Source organism: Diabrotica virgifera, chromosome 6 (genome assembly GCF_917563875.1).
Source record: "Diabrotica virgifera virgifera chromosome 6, PGI_DIABVI_V3a".
NCBI lineage: Eukaryota > Metazoa > Arthropoda > Insecta > Coleoptera > Chrysomelidae > Diabrotica > Diabrotica virgifera.
Genome location: NC_065448.1, coordinates 176,654,165 through 176,681,718, shown reverse-complemented (window position 1 = coordinate 176,681,718; position 27,554 = coordinate 176,654,165). Strand labels below are relative to the sequence as shown.

The following is a 27,554-nucleotide window of genomic DNA, read 5'->3' as shown; positions in this document are numbered from 1 at the left end:
TCACCACATTTTTATGGAGTGCCGAAAATTCATAAAGCGAACATACCACTTAGACCCATTTGTAGTACCATCAGTTCTCCTTGTAGTGAACTATCAAAATTTTTATTAAACATTATAAAACCATTTGCTAATAATGATGACAAATTTATAAAAAATACAAAACATTTTTTAAACAAATTATCAACTATTGAGTTTAATCCAAATAATATTTTAGTAAGTTTTGACATAAACAGTTTATTTACAAATGTGCCATTAGATAAAACTTTAAACATAATCAAAACGAAATTAGAGAATGATGATACATTGACAAGTAGGACAAGACTAAATGCATCAGCTATAATGGAGTTATTGACATTATGTACTAATAATACCTATTTTCAACTAAATAATGAATTTTATAAACAAAATTTTGGTCTAGCAATGGGCTCCTCTTTATCTCCATTATTGGCTAATATATTTATGGAGGATTTCGAAACTAATATCATTTCTAAACAAAATTTAAAACCCACTGTATGGTGGAGATATGTACATGATGTGTTTTCAATATGGCCTCATAGATCAGAATTGTTGGATACATTCCTGAATATTATAAACGATCAAGAAGAGACAATAAAATTTACAATGGAAAAGGAGTATAATAACATCTTACCTTTCCTCGATGTTTTAGTCTCAAAGAAGGATACTGGATATGAGACTCAAGTGTATAGAAAACCAACACATACCAACAGATATCTCAATTACAAATCAAATCACAACATCAACGTTAAAAAGGGAATCATACAATCCTTATATGATAGAGCCAAAATTACTTGTTCTAACGAAAATTCATTTTTAGAAGAAAAACAATTCTTAACATCTGTTTTACTAAAAAATGATTATTCTTTATCGTTTATAAATAAGGAATTGTCAAGATTGGATCGAATGGAACAGAACAACATAGAACGGGATCCTACAACATTCACAAGAAATAATACGAGGAAAATATCAATACCATACATAAAAGGACTATCCGAGAAACTTAAAACAATAGGAAATAAATTCAACATTTCAACAACATTCAAAACAACCAACACATTGAGATCTATTCTATCTAAAACTAAACCTAAAAATGAACAAGAAAGGACAAAGAATTGTATTTATAAAATACCTTGTGAATGCGAACAGTTTTATATAGGTGAAACATCAAGACCATTAAACGTTAGAATAAGTGAACATCAATCTTATATTAAAAATAGAGAATTTGATAGATCTCAAATATGTCAACACGCATGGGATAATGAACATAGAGTTCAGTGGAGAGATTCAAGTATAGTCCTGAAAGAAACAGATAGTAAAAAGAGAAAAATCAAAGAAGCGGCTCTAATTATGCTAAACGAAACCAATTGTGTCGCAAATTCCTCGGTGGAATGCAGTAGGATGTGGATACCCATACTGAAAGAGGAAGTCAATAGAAAGAAAATACCACAATTAGTAAGTCAATAGTCGAGTTAGTACATATTTTATATTTTAGTATTACTTATATATCCATGTATTATTGATATTATCTATAATTTAAACAAAATTATAGTAAAGTCAGAATTTGATATTAATTTTGAGAGTAAATTAAATGTAAGACCAAATACTTACGATGTCGGGATAGTATCACGAGGTTTTTCCTGGTTTTCCCTCGTGATTTACTATGAGATCTCTAACGCGAGAATTTTAATGTCACCGTTGCATGTGGTTGTCTTTTTAAAGACAGATCACATGCTATGATTTTTTTTTGTGACGGATATTCTTGAGTTGGGATTGATTTCATGTAATCGAATGAACTATCTTTCAGTAAAGTCGTCCCAGGAACGCAACTCATAAACATTGGCAATATCATTTTAAAGTCTTCTACTTTAAAATGTATCTGAATTGCCGATATAAATGAGTCAAATTAAATAAATTATTAGAAGAATTTTTTTACTAAGCAACAACATTTTTGTTTATGTTAGTAGTATTTTGTATTTTGACAACGGCACCCGATTTGGGCGTCGAAACGTTAATAAAAATCATTTTTTAATAATATTGTGGCTTATTTCCCATTATAAATAGTTAAAATTGTAAAAATGCCACAAGAAAATAGCTTCAGAACAACATAATATTAATATAACATAACAAAGTGGTTTGAGAAAAAAATAATTCTATGAGTAGTACAGTTACAAAAAAGAAAAAAAGAATAAGATAACATATAAGTCTGTACAATTACAAACAAATGATAACACATAAATCAATTCAGAAATATTCCAAGGTATAACGGTTTTGAGTTATCTAATACATACAGGTCATGTAACACTAATCACAATACAAAAACTCTGGCCGAAAGTATTAAAAAGTTAGGGAAGAAATATGATTTTTAAAGCGGGAAACTGATATATTAAAAATTTCGGTTATTTAATGAGTTAGCTAATCGAAGAGTTCTAGGAATAAATGTGTTGTAAGAATAATTGAATCTATGAAAAGAAATATTAAAGGTTTGCACCTGCCTAGTCGAACGTCTGGGGACAAATAGAGATATTTTGGAGAGAAGCTCGAGGCAGTTACACAGCCCTTTGATAATTTTAAATAAAATTATTAAGTCTCTTTGTTTTCTGCGTACCTCAAGAGGAGGTAAGTTCAGTATGCGCTCTAATGCAGAATAGGCGTCGTAGTATACGTGCATCTTAGTAGAAGTATATCTCAGAAAATTGTGTTGGACAGCCTCAAGTTTCAGTTTATGAGTAAAGTAATAGGGGGACCAAATTGTGGAACAGTAATCGAAATGAGATCTAACCAGGGAGAAATAAAGGGATTTAATAGCTGAGATGTTAGTAAAGTCTCTGGTGGTTCTTTTTATAAAGCCAAGCATCTTCATAGACTTCTGTATTGTACTGGAAATGTGTGATTTATAGCTAAGGGCGGAGTCACGGATCACACCTAGATCCTTAGTTTCAGAGGCAGAATGTAAGTTCAGAATATTTATACTATATTCGAAGATGATTGTATGATGAGTTCGATGAAAACGAAGAATATGGCGTTTGGATGCATTCAAACACATACCATTTTGCATACACCAGTTAGATAGGCGATCAATATCACCTTGTAGACTAAGCGAATCAGCCTCACATGTGATTATTTTAAAACATTTTAAATCATCAGCGAATAACAAAGTTTCACTTACTTGTAGACTACAGGCCCATGTCAAAAATGGATGGGTCATATGAACCACCAGGTGACGTATATAGGACGATATAAGAGCATAAAATAATAAGATTCAGCACTATGCCGTCACTTGTAAGCAGTCCAACTGAGTGCTGGTGAGAATTCGAAAGTGCAGGTAGAGTGGGTACATTTAGGTCATATATTTTTGTACGGCATTTTTACCATCGATAGATCCATGAAAAATATTAAGAAAGCGCCCAGTGCCGTAAAAAAATGGTGATCCACAAAGTTGGTAATTTTTTTTTATTTTCTGACAATTTCCAGGGTAAATTTGGTCATTTCATTCTGTACGGCATCAATGTCATACTGTTTCAATACAACTTCTAATCCATTATTCCGCAACGCCGTACAAAAATCATGCGACAAGGGGAAAAAATCGAGGGTTGCAATCCCCTCTCTTTCCGTGGTCCGGGGGGTGATTTGAAAAAGTACGGCTTCGGTCCAAAACATTATCTAGCACTCAAAAGTACTATTAAAAATAATGCCGTCAAAAAAGTATTGTTCATTTGAATGTATATTAATAATTATGTTAATTTATGTTAATTTCACTTGATTTATAAAGCTAAAAAAATCATTTGACTCTGTACGGCAACTTTTTTTTAACATGATATTGTAAAATAAAATTGTTATATAGTATTGCCGTTTAAAAGAAACTGTTCTAAAAAAATTATAGAGAAATACAAAAACAGAAATTTTTTAAATTATTGCAAAAGTTTAAACATTCATAGATTAATAAAATATAGCAATTTTCTACATTTATCCTTTGTTTTAAATAGTACTAAGATAAATAAATTTGGAAAAAATGATGCCGTACATTTTAATGCAGACCATATCTTTTAGACTGATGAAAATAACGCTACCATTTTAAAGGTGTAGTACTTTAGGGTCATTTGATACTGTACGGTATTTTTTTTAAACATATTTTTGAAGAGAACAATTATTGATAATATGATAAAATCATTATAATTATGACGTGTAACTGAAGTTTAAGGGTTATCTAAGAATTGAAACTGTAAATCCCAGTATCAACAATTTTGTATACTATTTGGTTTAATATATACTTCAAACATTATTGATACATTGTCATGTATATAATTGATTTGGTTCATTGTAATGATGTGAATAAATAAAACAACTATTTTTTAGGAAAGTTACTACTAGAAAACGACTACTTAGCACACAGTACAGTATTATAGGCAGGTGTAGATATATGCCTACAAATGCTAAACGTCGTAACAGAACGTTGCTCGTTAAGCAATATAATATAATGTAAATTATATTTATTTAATATTTTTATTACTTTTTATCAATATGAATTTTCAGATTTGTACGGCGTTAACTTTTTATAAATTATTGCATTAAGTACAAATGAACTATCTAAATGCCGTATAAAAAAATATCGTTATAAATTTCACCTTACATTTCGATATGGATTTTTCTTACATTTCATTCTGTGGATTTTTCCTTGAGCATTTTTATCCCTACAAACCTTTGGACCAACGAAAATGTACGGCATGTAAAATAATGTTATCTTTGCATAAAATACTTTCAAAATAAATTAATTTTATGTTGTTTCAAATCATCCCCCGGACCACGGAAAGAGAGAGGATTGCAACCCTCGATTTTTTCCTCTTCTCGCATGATTTTTGTACGGCGTTGCGGAATAATGGATTAGAAGTTGTATTGAAACAGTATGAAACTGATGCCGTACAGAATGAAATGACCAAATTTACCATGGAAATTGTCAGTATTACCCTGGAAATTGTCAGTAAATCAAAAAAATTTACCAACTTTGTGGCTCACAATTTTTTGACGGCACTGCGCCCTTTCTTATTATTTTTCATGGATCTATCGATGGTAAAAATGCCGTACAAAAATATATGACCAAAATGTACCCACTCTACCTGCACTTTTGAATTCTCACCAGCACTCAGTTGGACTGCTTACAAGTGATGGCATAGTGCTGAATCTTATTATTTTATGCTCTTATATCGTCCTATATACGTCACCTGGTGGTTCATATGACCCATCCATTTTTGACATGGGCCTGTAGTCTATTGGAAACAGGGTATTAGATCATTGATAAATATATTAAACAACAGAGGTCCCAAGTGTGATCCTTGTGGTACAGCTGAGATAACAGAGATGGTATGAGATAGCAGAGATGAGTAAGGTAGCTCTTGAGCCACTTCAATATAAGGCCATCAACTGCGTATAAATAAAGTTTATGAATCAAGAGCTCATGATTAACTTTGTCGAAAGCTTTGGAAAAGTCAGTATACACAGAGACAACTTGTAAACCCCACTCAAAAGCATCTGTCAAAAAATCAACATATGTTATGAGACCCAATTCTGCTGATTTTTTGGATGTAAATCCAAATTGTTGGGCCCCTATAATTGGCGAGCAGTCATAACTTAAATAATCGGAAATAATGCTCTCAAAAACTTTAGGAATAGCACTAAGAATAGAAATGGGACGATAGTTACCTATATACGATTTTCGACCTGATTTATATATTGGAGTGACATAAGAGTTTTTCCAGTAGTCTGGAAATTCCCCTGTTAATAGAGACTTATTAAATATATAAAAAAGTGGGCGCGATAGAATGAAGCTGAAAGTTTTAAGGAAAGTAGGGGGAATTCCATCAGGACCAGGACCTTTGTTGGTATTAAGTTCAGACAGTTTTTAGTGGATTTTTGAAATGTCAATGTGATAATTAGACACATTAACCAAAGGTGAAATCTGGGTTACATGCGGATGTAAGGATTGGTTTGTATAGACGGAAGAGAATTGGTTAGCAAAAATATTAGAAATATCAGTTCCATTGAAGGCAGTACGATCTCCAAGAGTCATTGTATTAGGTATAGCGTTATTTTCCCTTTTACTTCTTACAAATTTCCAAAAGGATTTAACGTTATTAATAATAGAATGTTCGGTGCGTTGAATGTAATCGGCATAACACTCTCTTGATAAAAATTTACATCTAGTTCTTAAGTTACTAAATGCTGCATAACTTTCTGGACACCTTGTGCTCTTGTAACATATGATAGTTACACATGTGACATATTTGACGTTAATGTATAATATTTATTTACCATTTTTGATCAAATTTGTTATACGAACAATAGGTGTGTTCGCAGAGACAGTCAGAGACTAGTCTAGCATGTGCACTTAAAAATAATATAAATAATACCGTTGATAGATAAATATACAAGGTATATTCACTATTAATTAATATTATTAATTAACTATTAATTATTATTAATATAATGGTATATTTATCAATAAACGATAATACATTAAATAAATATAATATGGAATTAAACTGCACATGATGTCGAAAAGAATACTTACTTTTAGGAACATGGAATGTAAGAGGCACATATGGCGAAGGTAAACTTAAACATCTTGCCAGAGAAATCGAAAAGTTCCAATTTGACATAGTAGCTTTGCAGGAGACGAAACAGCTGGGAAATGATATAGTAGAAATAGAAGATATATTGTTTTTTATCAGCGGTGGAAAGAATCGAATATTAGGCACAGGTTTTATGATAACAAAAGAACTAAAAGAAGCAATAGTAGAGTTTAAACCGGTATCAGACCGCACATGTACTATCAGGATCAAGGGAAAATACCAAAAAATAGCCCTCATAAATATTCACGCTCCATCCGAAGAAAAAGATAATGATGTTAAAGAATGTTTCTACAGTGAACTAAACAGAACAATCGAAAGAATACCCAGATATGATATGAAAATTATTTTAAGCGACGCTAATGCCAAAATAGGGAAGGAAGAAGTGTTTAGACCGACAATAGGAAAGCATAGCAAACACAATGAAACTAATGAGAACGGACAATTTCTCATAGATTTCGCAAGAGAAAAAAATATGATCATAATGAGCACATATTTCGAAAGAAAAGAAATACATAAGGAAACATGGATATCGCATGTAATGCGATAGCCTGATAGCATGTAAAGCAAGTAATGAACAAAGCAGCAAAAGAGTGTAATAAACAGGAGAAGAGATTGCTGAGAGAAAAGAAGAGAAAACACGTAGAAAATAAGCTATAGTATTTTTACTACAAAAACGTTATTACGTAGGTCAAAATTTTTGACGTAAGAGAACTGTCAAAACATTAGAATGGGACTTTTCATTATTACCATATATATAATAAACATGGCAATAATGAAAAGTCACATTCTAATGTTTTGACAGTTCTCTTACGTCAAAAATTTTGACCTACGTAATAACGTTTTTGTAGTAAAAACACTATAAAAGAAACATAAGAGAACTACAGAAATAAAGAAATAAAAACCTGTATCAAGGTGCCAGAAATGAGAAAAGAGGATAGCAACAAAAACCAATATTCGTTAAAAACAAAGCGGGCAATAATATAAGCGGTGAAGCAGAAATAGTAGAGAGATGGAAAGAGTATTTTGACGAGTTACTAAAAGGCAAGAATAAGTCAAACCAAAGAGAATACATAGAAGCAGAAGCAGGAAATGAACACTTAGAAGACATAGAAGATAATTCACCCAGAAAAGAAGAAATCGAGGAAATCATAAAAGATTTGAAGAATAACAAATGTCCTGGAAGCGATAATATAACAGCAGAGATGATGAAATATGGTGGAAAATTGCTACATGAGTGGATATACAAGATCATAATAGAGATATGGAGAATAGAACGGATACCAAAAGATTGGAAGGAAGCAATTATTTGCCCATTACACAAAAAAGGAGACAAAACAGAATGTAGTAATTACAGAGGAGTAGCATTACTAAATACCATATATAAAATCCTATCAAAATCCATAAAAGATAAACTTGAAAAAGAAGCTGAAAATATAATAGGTGAATATCAGTGCGGATTTAGACGAGGAAGAAGCACAACGGACCAAATATTCGTAATCAGAGAATTACAAGCAGAAAGCTATGAACACAACCTACCAACGATAGCGCTATTCATCGATTTCCAGCAAGCCTACGATAGAATAAAGATGAAGAATTTAAAAGAGGCGCTTGAGGAATTGGGAGTTAGCAGAAAGTTACGCAACATGATACATCTTACTTTAGAAAATACAGAAAATAGAGTCAAAATAAACAACCAATCATCAGACACATTTATAGTAAACGAAGGAGTAAGGCAGGGCGATCCTTTGTCATCATTACTCTTTAACTTATGCCTAGAACAAATAATGCGAGAAGCAAAAATCAATAGAGAAGCACTCCTATATCAAAAACGACACCAAGTTTTGGCATTTGCGGATGATGTGGTGTTGCTTGCAAGAAGAACAAAAGAGCTACAGGAAATAGTACAGAGAATAGTAAAAGCAGCGAAGAAAATGGGACTCCACATAAATGAAACTAAAACAAAATGTATGGAATGGACAGATGGTCAGTTCAGGAATGGACAAAAGCTTAAAGTAGAAGTAGAAGAAGGAACGTCATATGAATTCGAAATGGTAGAAATATTTACATACCTAGGAGCAACAATATCACATAAACCGAATATTAAAGAAGAAATACAAGCTCGAATAATGGCAGGCAACAAAAGTGTACATGCGCTTAATGAAATGTTGAAAAGCAAGTTTTTATCAAGAAAGGCAAAAATACAGTTATACAAAACAACTATCCAACCAATAGTAACATACTGCAGTGAGACATGGACAATGACAAAAAATGAACAAAGTTTACTGGAGATCTGGGAACGGAAAATCCTGAGGAAGGTATATGGAAGAATAATAAGGGACGGTTTATGGTTAAGAAGATCAAATAATGAGTTAAAGGAAGTATACAATCAACCTAATATAATAGGAGTGATAAAGGCACAGAGACTTAGATGGCGAGGTCACATAGAAAGGATGCCGAACGCGAGGACTCCAAAAAGGGTACTAAACTACAACATAGCCTCAAAAAAGAGAAAAGGAAGACCGAAAAATAGATGGAAGCAAGAGGTCGAAAAAGATATGGAAAAAATGGGGTTAGAAGGCCAGAGAAGAAAAATGAATAACAGGAAGGAATGGAGAAAAATCACATACCAAGCCAGAGAAGATCTAGGTACCTAAAGAAAAGTAAAAATGAAGAACGAACAAACTTTTCAAGCCATGGGCCTTAAAGGCCTTTAGTGCTATTATATATATAAAGTGCACATGCATTGTCGTGGACTAAAAGTCACTGACAGGGTCCGCGAACGAACACAATAACATGAACATTACAAAAATTCGCCAAAATTGTCATATTTCGCCGCTATGGACGCTGACATAGTTTCACGTATCCCAACCATGGTCAAGCACGGAGCAAATATGACTTGAAGGATTTTATGTACCCACACCAGCATTTATTTACCTCTTTTTTCTTTGTTTCTTTACCTACAACATCAATTTAGACTAACCAAATTCAAAATTTTGGACACGTTCTTCTAATGGTCGGAAGATTGTTTGAAGGAGATCTGGTGAAATACTTATAGGAGTTTTTCCTCCAGTGGATGAGATTTACTACTTAATAGTATAAGCTGAAGTATCAATAGGTAGCAAATGGTATTGCAACATAATGTTCAATCCATTCAGTATTTCTTTCTAGATTTTGCTAACAAGAAACATAACATTATAATAATGGAAATAAAAACATTTTTTACTTACTTTGCTAGAAACTTAGCAATAACTTTTTTCCTTCTAGCATCTAATTGAATATTTATTAAAGATAAAGGATGCAATATCCAATAGCATAACCAAGGTCGACTAGCATCTAATACCTAAAATAAAAAAAAGATATGTCTATATAAGATACATCCACATTTATAGTGCCTTGACTTAATGCACAATTTTAGTAAGTGGTAAATCAACCGATAAACGCAGAGGGATTTAAGTGGATTATTTAATTATGATGTAATGTAAAGGATCCTGATAACTGACAAATTTTCAAGAAGAGAAGATTTACAAGAGAGATTATTTTAATTACTTGACCATCATTGTTATAAAACCATATAAAACAAACAGAAATAATCATTCATTCCTGTTCATTGTTTTTTGCATCTATTTGTGACCAGTCTTTCGCTTGATATCATCAGTCCATCTGGTTTGAGGTTTGCCTCTACATACTTCTCTTATTTGCTCTGGGTCTTCATTCAACAATTCGCTTCGTGCAAAGGTTGTTTTTAAATCTTCCTATGCGTCCTGCCCAAAAAAAGGAGATAACAGGGAATGCCAGAATTACAGACCAATTACATTGCTAAATGTAATATACAAAATCCTTTCTGGAATTATCTACACTAGATTGTCAGAATACTCTGAAAATATAATTGGTGATTATCAAAATGGATTCAGACCAAATAGAGCAACTACAGACAACATATTCATACTTAGAACAATACAAGAGAAAGCTTATGAATACGACATAGAACTATATAATATGTATATAGACTTCAGACAAGCTTTTGATAGTGTGAAAAGAGACAAAGACAAAATGCTGGAAGACCTCCGAAATCTAGGTATACCAAAAAAATATATCAGCCTCATAAAAATGATGTTGAAGGGTTCAAAAGCCGCAGTTAGAGTAGATGGAGAACTGTCTCCCCTGTTTGACATCAACATGGGGGTGAGACAGGGAAACGCACTTTCAACCATGCTGTTCAACCTAGTTCTTGAAGCAGTCATAAGAAAAACCAATGTAATTGGCCATATAAACACCAAATCAGTACAAATTACTGCATATGCAGACGATGTCGCCATTATTAGTAGAAGCAAGACACGACTAAGGGAAACATTTAAGGAAATTGATCCTGAACCACAAAAAAAGAGGGCTTAAAATAAACGAAACAAAAACTAAATACATGACCATCAAAAGAACTCCTGAGAATGAAAATAATATAACAATAGACAACTATAGTATTGAACGTGTGGATGCCTTCACATATCTGGGCACAGAAATCAATCAGAAGAATTCCGTAAATAGCGAAATTAATGCACGTATTTCCAGTGGAAATTGTACATACTATGCTAATAAAAGATTGATGACGTCGAAATTATTAGACAAAAGAACCAAAATGACTATCTACAGAACCTTGATTAGACCCGTAGTAACCTATGGTTGTGAAACCTGGGTAATGGCTAAAAAAGATGAAGCCCAACTTAGGATATTCGAGAGAAAGATACTGAGAAAAGTATATGGCCCGGTGCAAGAGGAAGACGGCACATGGAGAATCAGCAGAAATGACGAGGTTAATGATCTGAATGAAGGGTATGACATTGTAAGATTTGTGAAAAGTCAAAGACTGTCATGGCTGGGACATGTTCAGCGACAAGAAGACCGAAGACGACAAAGAAGATGTTACAGTGGAAGCCGGTAGGAAGGCGGAAAAAGGGAAGGTCCAGGACGAGACGGTTGGATGACGTGGAAGACGACCTGAAAACCATGAATATAAGACAATGGAGGAGAAGGGCCCAAGAGAGATCTGAATGGAAGGACATAGCCAGACAGGCAAAGACCCATCCAGGGTTATGATGCCGAAAGAAGAAGAAAAATGTGTCCTGCCCAGTTCCATTTTATGGCAATCTTTTGGATTACATCTGTTTTTTGCAGCATGAAAAAGTTCGCCAGTGTTAGTTATGCCTGTCCAGTCCTTGCAACCTACTACTCTCCTGCCCTCAATCTTTCCTTGGATGATTAATTGAGGGACTGCATATATTTCCCTCTCAGGATATGGCCCAGGTATCCAATTTTTCGTGCCTTGATCAAGTTGAGCAATTCTCTCTCAATATTTGCTCTTCTTAAGACTTACTCATCTTCTAACATCTGTTACTTTTAATCATCTTCTTATTCTTCATTGGATTTGCAATCGATGAGCTTAATGTTGAACATTCTCTGTTCCATAGCTCTCTGAGTTACTTGGAAGTTGTAAACTATGTTTCAGATCCATATGTCTGAATTGGCAATATGTAATGACTAAAAGTTTGATTTGAATTTTTGAATAATCTTCCAAGTACTGCCCATGCTAAGGAACATCTTCTCAGCCTTTCGGCTAAGCTTTGATAGTTAACTAGTGAGAATCCAGTAGATGCCCCTTCTCTTCTCCAAACCCACCTAAATCTACTAGTCTAGTAAAATAAGATTACACTACATGTAAATCAAAATGTAAATTCGTACAGGTTGGAACAAATTTTATATCAAAGTTTAGGTGGGTACAAAAGATATTTTCAAGAAAGTATCCAAATCATATAAGGGGATCATTGTTTAAATAATTAAAAAGGGGTCATTTTTGCACAATATTTACTTTTTTAACTGCTGAGGTAATTTACATTTTAATGAAGGTCTTTAGGGTTTTTTTCTACAAAACTGAAGTACAAATCTTTCACTTAAGACTTACTAAATTAAACTTGACTCCCAATTTATTTAAATAATTATATATAAAATATAGAAATCAAATTTGCAAAAAAGTATTTTTTGCGTTTTAAATATGCACTATAAATTATTTTATTTAATAGGAGAAGTTGCGCTATATTACCAGTATTAGGCAAAAAAATTTATTAAAAAATATTTAATAATTTATGAGATATTTCATTTGTTTATCAAATATTACTATATTTTCAATTGCAAAAACTAGGTTGTTACCAAAAGAATATAAAACTGTGTAAAACCTCGTTACTTTTATTTTTATGTGTATTTTCGATAAATGTATTGATAAATTCAAATTTCAATTTAACTCCCCTCTAAAATGACATTTGAAAATGGTTCTAATTTGCTTATAATTTGTTTTCTAGCGATCAACAGGTAGCGAAAACGCGTTCCAAGATTGCGGCTGTAATTTTGAATTATTTTTCGAGATATTTGGCACACGTATTCGTAATATAATAAAGAATGGCGGTACAGAGCTCAATTTGAAAAATATATTAATATGTGGAAATTACTCTGTAATTAAATACAATATTAAAAAACGAGCCTGTACCGCCATTAAGAAGAACAAAAAATACACTTTCTTCAAATAAACTTTTTTAGCCGATGCCTAGATTTTGTGTCATTTTGGAACTACTAAAATTTTTTATTTCATTAGTAGTTCCAAAATGACACAAAATCTAGGCATCGGATAAAAAAGTTTATTTGAAGAAAGTGTATTTTTTTGTTCTTCTTAATGGCGGTACAGGCTCGTTTTTTAATATTGTATTTAATTACAGAGTAATTTCCACATATTAATATATTTTTCAAATTGGGCTATGTACCGCCATTCTTTATTGTATTACGAATACGTGTGCCAATTATCCCGAATAAATATTCAAAATTATAGCCGCAATCTTGGAACGCGTTTTGGCTACCTGTTGATCGCTACTGTATCACCTTAATAACGTCACGGGGATTAAACATTTCGAAATGCTGTTCTGATAATTCGGTTCCTGGGAATTTTTCACTAATTAACAATTTTTTTTTGTCGTTTTTTCTTCTTTTTTTTTTCCTTATAGTAAAAGATATAGTTTTGTTTATAGAGGGGGTTTCATTAAGAATGTCCAATCTGAGTTGTCGATTCTAGACCTCAAAATATTAAGATTTAACCAAAATCACTTCAATAAAATATGGCTCCTTATTGAGTTATAGGGTGTTTTATTTAAAAATTAAAAAATTATTTTTGCTCAGTATTTAAACACTATTCGACATATCCTTTTCATACTTAATAGAAAGTGTAGGTACTATACACCCTATGAAATTATTTTAAATACAGGTTTCCGGTTAGTACCAGATGCGTACGACAGGCGGACAGGGGAAAGCAAATGGTTGACCCTTACTAAATTCTACGTCACTTGCGAAATTGCCATTTTAGCGCAATTTTTAGATTCTCCCATACTCTCAATGTAAATAACTTACTTTTCACTAGTAACGATAGTCATTAGTTTTCGCGATATTTGCAGTTAAACGGCACAGTTATTTTATTTTGATTAAGGTTTTGTGCCGCTTAATTTTTAATTTCAAATATCTCGAAAGCTAATGATTTTATCGTTAAGACTGAAGAGTATATTATTCATTCCTAACGATAAAATCATTAGTTTTTGAGATATTTGAAACTAAAAATTAAGCGGCACAATATATTAATCAAAATAATTAAATAACTGTGCCGTTACATGTTTAACTTCAAATATCTCGAAAACTAATGACTTTATCGTTACGAGTAAAGAGGATGTTTTTTACATATACAGTATTGGAGAATTTAAAAATTGTGCTAAAATGACAATTTCACCAGTGACGTAGAATTTGGTAAGGGTCAACCATTTGCTTTCCCCTGTCCGCCTGTCGTACGCCTCTGGTAATAGCCGGAAACCTGTATTTAACATAATTTCATAGGCTGTTTAGTTCCTACACTTTCTACCAAGTATCAAAAGGATATGTCGAATAGTTTTAAAATACTGAGCAAAAATAATTTTTAAATTTTTAAATAAAACACCATGTAGCTCAATAAGCAGCCATATTTTATTACAGTGATTTTGGTTAAATCTTAATATTTTGAGGTCTAGAATCGACAACTCAGAGATTGGACATTCTTAATGAAACCCCCTCTATCTATAAACAAAGCTATATCTTTTACTATAAGGAAAAGAAAAAAATGACAAAAAAATTTTGTTAATTAGTGAAAAATTCCCAGGAACCCGATTATCGGAACAGCATTTCAAAATGTTTAATCCCCGCGACGTTATTAAAAAGAAAAATTATAAACAAATTAGAACAATTTTCAAATGTCATTTTAGAGGGAGTTAAATTGAAATTTGAATTTATCAATACATTTATCAAAATCATACATAAAAATAAAAGTAATGAGATTTTAAGCAGGTTTATATTCTTTTGGTAACAACCGCGTTTTTGCAATTGAAAATATAGTAACAATTGATAAACAAATTAAATATCTCATAAATTATTAAATATTTTTTAACCAATTTTTTTTTGCTTAATACTGGTAATATAGCACAACTTGTCCTATTAAATAAAATAAATTTATAGTGCTTGTTTATAACGCAAAAAATATTTTTTTGTAAATTTGATTTTTAAATTTTATATATAATTATTTAAATAAATAGGGGGTCAAATTTAATTTATTATGTCTTAGGTGAAAGATTTGTCCTTTAGCTTTGTAGAAAAAAACCCTAAAGACCTTCATTAAAATGTAAATTACCTCAGCAATTAAAAAAGTAAATATTGTGCAAAAATGACCCCTTTTTAATTATTTAAACAATGATCCTCTTATATGATTTGGATACTTTCTTGAAAATATCTTTTATACTCACCTAAACTTTGATATAAAATTTGTTCCAACCTGTACGAATTTACATTTTGATTTTTTTTTATTTTATTAGGCTATACTCACAGCATGGTACAATCAGTGGAGAATCAAAATCAATTAAAGAAAGTCTGTACAAGTAACTTTACCACCTGCTGGTAAATCTGTCCTTGACTCATACAACAATACACACATTCCTGTCAACATAGAAGTGAAATACCTTGTATTACATATCGATCAAAGGCTTTTTCTTCTAAAGCACTACAGTCCAAATTGAGCCTTGACCTCCTTTATTTTTTGCCTCCACCCTCCACCATTGTTTGTCTGATTGACCAAAGGCTAACATGGAATAAACACATCCAAATTAAATGCAGGCAATTGGAACTCAAAATTAGACAAATGTACTGGCTCCTTGGTATGACATCCAAATTGTCATTGAATAACAAATTACAGTAAAACCAATGTGTCTGCAACCGTGAGGAGAAGAGATTCCAGACATTCGTTTATGCAGTGAAAGTGACCTCGAGGGTTTTTGTTAACTCTGTTTACCTGTACTCCTATACAAAACCATATTAAAACCAATTTGGATGTACGGTATTCATCTCAGGGGTTGTGCTAAATTAACGAACATCCCAACCATACAAAGATTTCAATCAAAAGTCATTAGATAGATCAATTACTGGAGCACCCTGGTATATCAGTAATCGCACAATTCACAATGATTTGAATATTCCCTTTATAAGTGATGAAATACAGCTGGCAGCAACCAACAACGAAAGTCCAACAAGAAACCAGTACAACAAGCTGATTGAACATCTCTACCAACGTTATCCGACTCCAGTGCATGAGGCAACAAGGTTGATAACAACAATGGAATAAACCTATAACGTGAAGCATCATTTGATGCTCTTCCTTTCATGCTTACAAATTCATTTACATGTACTTAAAACTCTCATGTAGAATTTGATTGAAAATAAAAGTTCAGAAGGGAAAAAAGATTTTATGTCCTAACTATATATACAACCTTTTCTAGGTATATTGTTATTTTCTAGAGTTATAACTAGATATTCATTTGTTAGATATTTAGTTTTTGCTAGATTTACTTTTAATCCTATTTCTTTTATTTTTATATTTAGGTCTAATAGCATTTCCTACAGTTCTTCTCTGGCTATATTTCTCTGCAGTAGTGAAGGAGGGTTAGAATAAATTGTCATCTATACTTTCGCTATATGTATTAATTAAAAGAAAAGTACTTAGTGGACTCTACTAGTTTCCATTTATAAATTTTCTGAGTCACAAAAATTCAATCGTCAAATACCTGGGGCTTCATCTTGATTCTAAATTAAACTGGAAACAACACATTTTAAAGAAGAAGAAACAAATTGAGTTGAGAGTGAAAGAAATTAATTGGCTTATAGGTCGAAAATCTCGACTCTCAATTGAGTACAAACTGCTCATTTATAAAACAGTCATCAAACCTATATGGACGTACGGTATAGAACTATGGAGTGGTACATTTTAAACCAAACCCTTCATAGAGACCTAAACATCCCGTTAGTCAGCACAGTAATTCAAGAAAGAGCCAACAGACACCATGAGAAATTGGAAGGCCACCACAACCAATTAATATTACCACTGTTGCAGCCACTAAACAACAGAAGATTGCGAAGATTATGGCCCATAGATCTTCGCTGAAACTGAGGTGAAACCGCTGGGTGATGTACCTCATAACGCCATATTAGTGTACAATACTATAGCTGATATAAGTTATTGTACTTGTTATCAAATTAACTTATAGAATATGTAATTCTGATTGTTAATAAATGCTTACAAAAAAAAATTCAAATACAGTTGAACCAGCTTATCGGAATAGCTTTCATGCCAAGCAAAAGTATTCCAATAAACAGGATATTCGAATAATTATTCGAATAACCCTGAATTTTTTTTGAGTAAAAATGAAGTTTCCCTTTGAATAAATACGATATACAGTATGTATCTAAAAAAGGTGTAAAAAATGCAGAAAAAAAATTCATTGTTTGAATCTGTCACAAATGACATGTCACATTTGTGCGCTCTGGGATTATGTTCTATGAATGCAGAATCGTAAGTGTATGAAAAAATTAATTTTTATTAAACGTAAAACACCATTAGGGCCAAATAAAAATTATTTTTATAATTGTTTAATATGCTATTACATACTAACTAAAATAGAACAAACATTTTTTGCTGAAATGTCATGTCTTTCCATTGCCTCTTTGCTGAAGAAGAGCTTGTTGAAGGAACAGGTTCTTCATCCAATACAGGTTCTTCATCTAATACAGTTTCTTCAATATCCTTGTCATCAGTGTTATTTTTAAACATCTGAATGTCAAAAGCAACATCATTTTCGCCATCTAAATCTTCTATTTCGGACTAGTTACCATCATTTAATACCTCTAGAGCCAAATCGTGGGTGAGAGGCACACCTGTAATAATTAGAAAAACTACTTTTATCATTAAAATATAGAAAAATTAAGAAAAAGTCAAACCAATAAATATTTAGTATTTTAATTTTCTGCTATTGGAAATTGAATGTGTGACGGCAACTCACTATCGTGATATTCAAATTTTACAGGACAAGATCTCCACAAACAAACCAATAATTTCTTAAATCTTGTTTATTATCTTGAAGTTGAAACTTTATCTATACCACAACCCCGTTACAATAACATAAACACTTATAAAAAACAAGATATCTTTTACTTACCTTTATCGGTTTTGTCGTCAAAATACACAGCCTTCTTTATAGGGTATTCTATTGCAAACTAAGGGCGAATTTGTTATAATTTCAGTTACTCTGATAATACACGATAGACACAACATATTGATATCATCTTTCCTAGTAAAAATATGTTTATTTTGATATTGATACCCACATAAACATGAGCTCACGATCGTGTCAGCCGGCCACGAAAGGGATAACAAATTTCTGTTCCTTAAAGCGGGATATTCCTATAAACTGTATTCTAATAAGCGGGTTCTGTACAATGATCACCCAGAAAAATATGACATACTTCACCTTGTCATGCAAAGTAAAATAATGGGAAAAAAAAGTGTGGGTCACCATACAACTTCTTAGCTTAAAAACCTACGCAATGGTTTGGGAAAACTGGCACTGAACTATTTCGTGAGGCTGTAAATAAGACAATGATTGTTAATATGCTGGGCAACATGAAAGCCAACGATCGAAAAGCGGTCTCAGCACCTTTAATAGAAGAAGTACAATGACTGTACAATATCTTATTCTTGTGACACATTGTGAGACCGGAGACCGGTATAATATTCTTCAACTTATTATGATGGGTAAAATCGAAGGACGCAAAGGAATTGGTAGAAAGCAAGCCTCTTGGTTGAAGAATATCCGGGAGTGGACAGGAATAAAGAAAGCAGAACAACTATTTAGAATAGCTCGACACAGCGACAGTTTCGCCATGTTAATCACCAACGTCAAGGGGACTTGATAGGGCACGTTAGGAAGAAGAAGTTACACATTGTACTATGCCCCAACTATCTTTCAGGCAGAAATACCTACATGCCATACAGATTAGTGCCCAAGAATGTCTCAACCAAGACACTCGTAGGGCAAAAGTCTTCATTTTATCAGACAGGCAAGCTGCCTTAAAGGCTCTAAAGTCATTTTTTTGTGAGTCAAAGTTAGTTTGGGAATGTAAACAATCCCTTAAGAAGCTGGCGGAATGCAACAAAGTAACTTTGATGTGGGTGCCAGGTCACAAGGGAATTGCAGGAAATGAGGAAGCTGATAGCCTCGCAAAAGAAAGGGCAATACCCCATTCCAAGGCCAAAACCCTTCTGTGGACTACCAAAAAGCCACATCAGAGAGGAACTCCGGACCTGGGAACTCAATCAACTACAACTATACTGGTCCAAAACACCAGGACAAAGGCAAGCAAAAAGGCTCATAAAGGTGTTGCCTAGTGCAACAAACCGCCTTCTCGAAATAAGTAAAAAAGATATAAAAATGGTCACTGGCCTTCTCACTGGTCACTGCCCTCTGAGATATCATCTCAAAAAAATGGGCAAATCAAATAGTGAGAACTATCGTTTCTGTGACAACGAAAAAGAAACGACAGAACACATTCTATGCAACTGCATAGCGCTGTTCTGCAAACGACTAAAATTCCTAGAAGAGGTCACCCTAATGCCCTCTGACATAGGAAACAAGTCACCTAGGATGCTAATCAATTTCATCAGAAGTATTGGCATCCTAGAGTTTAACTAGATTAAGGTATGCACAAAAGATCTTTATAGGTCGAAGTGCTGAGAGGCTCCATAGCCTTAACGACCTCACATAATCTAATCTAATCTAATCTACACATTGTACTAGTTTGTCTAGGAAATTGTAAGTATGTATACATTTATTGGCATTTGCTTATCGATTTTAGTTATTTACATTAGGTTTATGTACTCACCTCATAGGCGGAGGATAGATAAGTAATACTATCATATAAAAAGTTTCTGTGTTTGTCTTTTAGAAGTTCTGGTAATTCTCTATTTACTTTTAACTTAGTATGTAAATCTTCGTACTTCTTTAGAACCGTTTTTTCTACATCAATCTAGAAAGGTTTATGTTTAAAAAATTTGAATTTCTTAAGGTTATGTTGAATCGTAACTACCTGTTCGGAAGAGGTTTTCGTTGGACAATGTTCAGTGTTTAATGTTTCTTTTTTGATCTGAGACAAAGGACGTAAATTACACTCCATGAGGAATTACAATAAACTATCTACTCATTTAAATATCCTTAACACACAAAGGTTTTTATCGTTTATCAAGAATTTGTTTGTTGGTATTTAAATTCTTCTTTTTTGATTTTTTGTATTAAAATTCTTCTTCCTTGTAGGAAACATTTCTGACAGACCGTAGATGTTATAACTTATACGGCCAAGTTTTTTTAAACACGTTCACTGCCGGTGTAAAATTTGAATAGAACCTTGGGTGCAGACTACTTAAAAACATCGTTGTCCACAAACCAGTAGGGGAATTTGGGGCAAAGTGAATCGTTGTGGCAAAGTGAACTATCTTTTTAAATTTAAAATTATTAGCGCCAGTAATACAGTATCAAACGTAAATTTAATATATTTATTTTGGTGACAGTGTGCTTACGACGAGAACACGTTTGACGAAAGCTGCTAAGTTGTGGATGAAATTTTTATTTTATCGTGGTAAAATTCTAATCTGGTAAGTGTGTAATCTAATGTATAACTCAACTAGTTATTATTACATTCAAACGTTGTTTGGCATCTAATTAGAGATATTTTGCAAGAAAACGAAGATGATATGTAATGACAGTTTCACATTAACATCAAATGTCAAAAAAGTACCAGTGTGGGGTAAAGTGAAGTTTTTCACAAGGGGCAAAGTGATCCTAGGTTCACTTTGCCCCCACTATTGTTTTGTAGTAGGTAGATTTGTAGAATGTGTTTATTGAAGGTTGAAGGTTAGAAACTACCCAAGTAGCAAAAAACGTAGCGTGGCAACGTTTTCTTACAACGTTGTTATTGCCTAAAAGACGACCCTATTCTGCACTGATTTGGTGGACGATTTCTTAGTTGTCTTGACGTTGCCTAGGCAACCTCCTGTTTAAGCAACATCGTTTCGTAACCGTTGCATAAGACAACTGAAGCGACTGCTTCATTCAAAAGCACCTGCGCGTGCAATGGCTGCTCAAGGAGTCAGACTAGTTATGTTTTTTTACCTATTCTTGTTCTCATGATCATTTTTCAGTGCGTCATTAATTATGACGTCATATACTGTATTGGGTGTGTCGAGACTTATTTCATGTAATTATTGACGAATCTGACAGATGCCAGAATCGTACTTAGCCATAGGTGAAAAGCTTGTGGAATTAAACTAATTAGTAATTTAGTAGATTTGATTTTTACACAATATGTTAACATGTAGGTATTTTTTATAAAGGGGAATAACATTAAAAAGTAAACAATATTGTTAATTAAATTTATAAATATGGAAACATTAAAAAATGACACAAAACTATCCATAAACTATGTTTTTATCTTCTTCTCTAGGTGCTGTCTCCGCTTCAAAAGTTGGCAATCATCAGAGAGATCTTTATTTCTGAAACCGCGGCTCTAAATAATTCATTGTTATTACATCCAAACCAGTTCCCAAGGTTCTTCTGCCATGAGTTACGTCTCCTTACTATGGATCTTTTTCTTGCATAATGATCTGGAGTATTAGATATACATCTCTCATCACATGTCCCATATATCTCAGTTTTCTTCTTATTTGTTAGTTTTTCTCGTTCCTTATGCGTAAGTCTCATTACCTCCACGTTGGCTATTCTATCTACTCATGAGATATTTAGCACTCTTCGGTACATCTTGAATGTCTCTAGCCTCCTCACGCCAATGACTAACTTTTAACGAACTAAATTCTAAACCAAAACACAAAATAATGCACAAAAACGTTGTGAAACACAAGGGAAGTCGAATTCGAAATTTCAAAATGACAGGTACACAAAATAATGACCTGAATAATAACCGTCACTTGACTTTCTGACACTTCTAAAAAATGGCCAAAATGGACGAAGTTTTCGTCAAATGTTCGTAATACGTGTATTTGATTGGCTAGAAAAAACGCGCATTCTAAATATCAACGAATCAAACGTAGGTTAGGAATATACATCTTATGTACATGTATAACCATTATAATGCTGCATTATTTTTGTGTTTAATCACGGCGCTACCGCTTTTTCCATCACATCTAACTTAATGCATTAGAGAGAAATCGAAAAACTGTGACGCACTGAAAAATGATCATGAGAACAAGAATATATTTTTAACACCTGTATGATGAATGCGAAAACCAAAAAGTAAACTGTTTTGACACCGTATTGGGTATTTAAATTTATATGATATAAATACATAAAGGACTTATTACCTGATGTGAAATTTATAAACGCATCTCAGATTACCGTCAAATATGGATATTTCACCTTTAAAAAACACACGCGCTCCTTTTTTTTATAACATTTTTGACAAAAAATATGCAAATTTAAAAAATCAAATTTTAATATAAAAGTCAAAATTTATGTTAAAGATGTTCTGTATAAATTTAATGTATTGATGGTGCTTTTAAAGGTATCAGAAAATGCCTGCATTTTTTATATTCTGTGTTTTCATTTTCTTTACATCCCAAAAATCTCAAGTAAAACCAAAATGGCGCACTAAACAATATTACATATATTACTAAAAAATACCTTATTACCAACCTTAGACGGATAAGACAACTTAGAAGTCCAATCGCCAACCAAACCCGGCCGCGCCGACTATCAAAACCATTTTAGAACGCACCCTCTTATTGGCTGACAGAGGTCATATGACCAGTGTCAAAAGTGTATCATTCTCATTAACAGCGTTGCCACATTTAGTAGATTTCTACTTTTTTGGTAGATTTTTGATATTTTTTAAAAAATTCTAGTAGGCAATATTTTTTAGTAGATTTCTGGTATATTTCAACAGAATTTGATCCATTTTTTTCGAATCATGAGGAAACTATAATAAGTATTTTTGAAAAATTTAAACGCAGAATGAAAGACTGCATTATTTAGAAAAACCAAAACGTTTCTTTTGAACGAGATATTTTGGAATTAAAAGTCACACTAATTTTTTTCTTTTTTCACCCCTGTAACGTATTAAAATAAACATTATAGAAGTTTTCAGGGACTTTCGGTCCTCGGTAATAACGTAATCTTTCTTTGTGCGTTTAAATTTTTCAAAAATACGTATATAGTTTTCTAAGGATTCGCAAAAAATGAAAACATTTAAAATACATTGAACATTTTAACAGGCGACATTTTGCGCCTATCCCCTTAAGTTAGCTGTTGTTTTTATTACAAAAAATCCCAAATATATCCCAATAATCCTTAAGTATATTTTAGTTTTTGATTTAGTAGATTTTAGCTAAAAAATGGTAATTACCAGTTGGTGGTTTGGAATAATTAGGTTTCCAATTTTGTGGAATTCCTCTTGGGACATTTAGGACGGATGTGCATATCACTGTATTACTGTATATTTACATGGCTTAAAAAGAATCTACTGATTTTGTGAAAACAAAACTACTGAAAGAGTTAAAACTGACCTGACAACCCTGTCTACCAAAGCAGATACAAAAAATAAGGTTATCAAATCTCAAATCTACTGATAAAACAATGGAATGGAAACCAGCTATTAAAAAAACAAATAAACAGGTTGTTAAATAAATCGAAAATTTCCATCAAAATAAAATATATAATAATAAAAAAATAAGGATATAAAGTAAATTCTTTTTCTCCTCTGGAAGTTGCCGCAAACGTGTCACACCTCTAGAACAACACAGGGTCGTGACGTGACAGACAACTACTCAACTACAGAGTCAACATTTTTAAGTCGTTGCGATTGTTGAAAAAACTGAAGTGTGATATGTAGTTGTCACAATGGTAATAAATTAGTTGCCCGTATAACTACAGGTTGTAACATCGTAATGTCAGTCGGGGTAGGGGACGTTGACCGAAACAACTGAAAATGCTCTCGGGCAACGTTGTAGACAGTGCATTTGTTTGTACTGACAACCAATGCGTCGAAAAACTGCTACTTGGGTATATTTAGTCGGGATTTGTAAATCTCGGTTTAATAATTATCCGAGATTATTTTACTAATTCTTGTATCGCCTAAAATTAAACCATAGGTATAAAAAAACTACTATAGATATATTATAACTTAGTTGTTTGCTGGAGTGAGTACACTTTTAATGTTGAGAATTTTCTCTTTAAGGTAAAATGGTTAGAACGTATGTTCGTAAAAGCAATCAACAGTCTTGGTCAGAGGAATCGATGAAAAATGCTATTGATGCTGTTAGGGAGGGAACATTAAAATATAAAGCAGCTGCTACACAGTTTAATGTGCCACCAGCAACGTTATTCCGAAGACTGAAACTAGATAGAACATCTGACCTGACAGCAAAGAAAGGGCTGGGTAGTTTTAGAACATTATTTACGCCAGAACAGGAAAACGAATTAAATGAGCATGTACTTGACATGGAATTTTAGGCACCTTGCCTATCAATACGCTGAAAGAAATAATATTCCGCACACATTTTCTCAAAAAAAAAACAACTAGCAGGAAGAGACTGGGTTTCCAAATTTATGCAAAGACACCATAACTTATCTCATTCGAACACCGGAGGCAACATCTGCAGCCCGAGCATCTGCATTTAATAAAGTAAATGTCAAAAAGTTTTTTGATCTTCTAAAACATCTAAATAGACGTTCCAAATAGACAATCCAAAGTGTTATCTCTTAAAGGAAAAACACAGGTCGGTAGCCTCTCATCTGCAGAGCGAGGTACACTCATCACTGCAGGAATTTGTTTTAATGCAGCAGGTCAATATATACCACCTCTGCTGATATTCCCTCGTGTAAAAAATAATCCCAACTTCTCAAGGAGTCTACCACCTGAAAGTATAGTAGTTCCTCATCCTTCAGGTTGGATGCAAAGTGATGCACCAACATGGTTCACACGTTTTATAAAATATGCTAAGCCAACAGAAGAAGACCCAGTGTTACTTATTTGTGACGGTCATTCAACACATGTTAAAAATTTAGATTTGATTTTAATGGCAAGAAAAAGTAACGTTCACATTATTACAATTCCCCCACACACGTCTCATGGTTTGCAGCCTCTTGATGTTTCCTTTATGTTTCCGTTGAGTTCATATTATACCCAGGGTGTTCAGAATCGGCTAAAAAATCATCCTGGTAAAGTCGTGACAATACATGATGTGAGCGAAATATTTGGTCAACACTTGGTACAACACTTGAAAATGCTTTATCCGGTTTTAAAAAAACGGGAATTTGTCCTTATGATAACAACATTGCCCCAGATATGTCATTTGCGGCTGCAGAGGTTACTGACCGTCCTCTTTTAACTCAAAATAATGACAATGGCGGTGTAGAAATATCACTGGTGATACTGCAGGTGTTGCCGACCGCTGTAATGCACCCAAAAATGATCATGTTTGGGCTGGAAGTTTCAGTACGGTTAGTAAGAAAAGCGGAACAAATGAAAATCTACCGCCACTATCCACTAATAAATTTTATGGACATACTTCACAAATAAAACAAACTCGTTCAACATCTAATGAAGTTCAAGGCGCTGTCAAAAATTCAAACATTTTAGACAACTTGGTGCCATCAAGAGATGTATCGCCTATCCATAAACCCTCTAGCTCGTCACATTATCAACTGCAAAATGTTTCGGTAGCTAACGAACTCCATACCACAAACTCAGCCAATTTTAGCCAAGCGATATCCCCAAGAGATATAATGCCTGTCCCTAAAGTAGCTCCTAAAACTGCTCTGAGAAAGGAAAGAAAAAGGATCTACAACGGTAATAACATCTTCCCCTTACCTTGCTGACCTAAAGGCAGAAAAAGCACAACAGAAGGCAAAAATAGTGAAAAAAGAAAAAAAGTTGCAGTTAAACGAAAAATTGCTGTTCCAGAATCTTCTGACTCCGAAGACCATGATGTTGATGACGCCCACTTGTGCGAAGATTCCAGTGACACGGAAACCTTCAGTCATGAAGATGTTGAAATTTTGCAAACATACCAGCTTACTGCAGTTCCAACGAAAAATGTGTTTGCCGAAGATTTTATATTAGTTCAACTAACTAATGATAAAATAAAAAAAAATTGTTGCCAAAGTTTAAGATCCATTAAAAAACGGGTATGAAGTAAACTTTATGAGATAGTACAGAGGAAACTGGAACATCTTCGTCTTTCCAGAGGTAGATGATATCTCGGTAATAACTGCATATCAAATAATGAGAAAGCTTCGCTCTAAAGGACTCAGATATGGAAAAATCCAGTTTATACAGAATCTGTTATGTTTTAAGTTTGTTAATCGGCGAATGAGCCTTGAAGGGCCCGTAGTCATACAACTCCAAAGGAAAAAAAAGTTTGTTTAATTGTATTTCCTGATTAAATATTTAATTGATCTGATATGTTTTACTTTGCCCCAAAAACAAAGTTCCTGAGAGGCAAAGTGAACTTTTTGCGACTTTTGGGAAATATGTTTGCAGCATATTACATAAAACTGTTTTTTAGTTTTTAGATATTGGAATATGTAGCCAAATGGTTCTGCTATCGTATGAACAAAAATAGTCGTAATTATTATTTTCGCTCTGAGCTTCGCTGGTGTCGCTCCTAGCGGTTACTAATTCAACTTTCACCGGTAATTTTTAAATTTATTATTTAATTGTTATCGCTTAATATTTACAACGCAAAAATTAATTAAACTGTAATCGATTTTTTAAAGATTTTGCTAATCATTTTGACGTTCTATTGATAAAATATGAATTTCTTACTTCGGATACTTTCACAATTATCGTGTAGATGGCTCTAAGATTGATAGATTGATTTATAATTACATATTACGGAACATTAAAAAAACTTAAATTCAGTATTTAAAGCGTAAGTATATTTAAGTTAAAAATATATACCACAGCTTTGACCAACTAATATTTTTTATAATTAATGTTTTTAATTTTAATTTTAAATTAATCACTTTGACATTTATGTCAAATTTCCGGTAAAGGTTTACAGACTTGTCACTACTGGCGCTCGCGAATTTGTAAATATCCCCTCTACGTACGAGCTCACAGCTCACAGATTTGACAAATCTTAACTGGTTCACTTTGCCCCGACTTCCCCTACACTACGCCACTGTGGCGTGGTGGTCGGCAGTCAGTCGGCAGAGGGCGTACAGAGTTGAGCACGCCACAGTGCCACAGTGGTGTGACCGGCAGGGATCGAATAACTACACCGACGACGCGACGAAATTTCAATACAACGAGGAGTCGGACTCACTGGAGGATCCAGGGGGGTGTCACGGGGTCATGACCCCCCCATAATTGTAAACCCACTTACCCTAGGGTTGGTAAGACTAAGTGACCTTGCATCATAGAAAAGTAATTCAATCACCCTCAAGACTCATGACCCCCCCCCCCAAATTTCTGGAT

The 27,554-nt window shown here is 33.2% G+C and overlaps 1 protein-coding gene across 2 annotated transcripts in view; it reads right to left on the bottom strand.

Annotated features, from left to right (window-relative positions):
* The window catches only part of LOC114328619 (protein farnesyltransferase subunit beta), a 53,824-nt gene extending 33,373 nt beyond the window's left edge, over positions 1–20,451 (bottom strand). Inside the window, exons 1-3 of one of the 2 annotated variants that reach the window (XM_028277510.2) lie at positions 20,154–20,451; positions 19,950–20,093; positions 9,869–9,981 (exon numbers count right to left, since the gene is read on the bottom strand). In XM_028277510.2, the coding sequence (XP_028133311.1) occupies positions 9,869–9,981; positions 19,950–20,093; positions 20,154–20,240 (344 nt within the window). In that variant the 5' untranslated portion in view covers positions 20,241–20,451. Of the gene's footprint in view, positions 1–9,868; positions 9,982–17,698; positions 17,946–18,226; positions 18,918–19,949; positions 20,094–20,153 lie in introns of those variants that run through there. The other variant, XM_050654341.1, reaches the window with a different exon arrangement.
* Between the last annotated feature and the right edge of the window lie 7,103 nt (positions 20,452–27,554).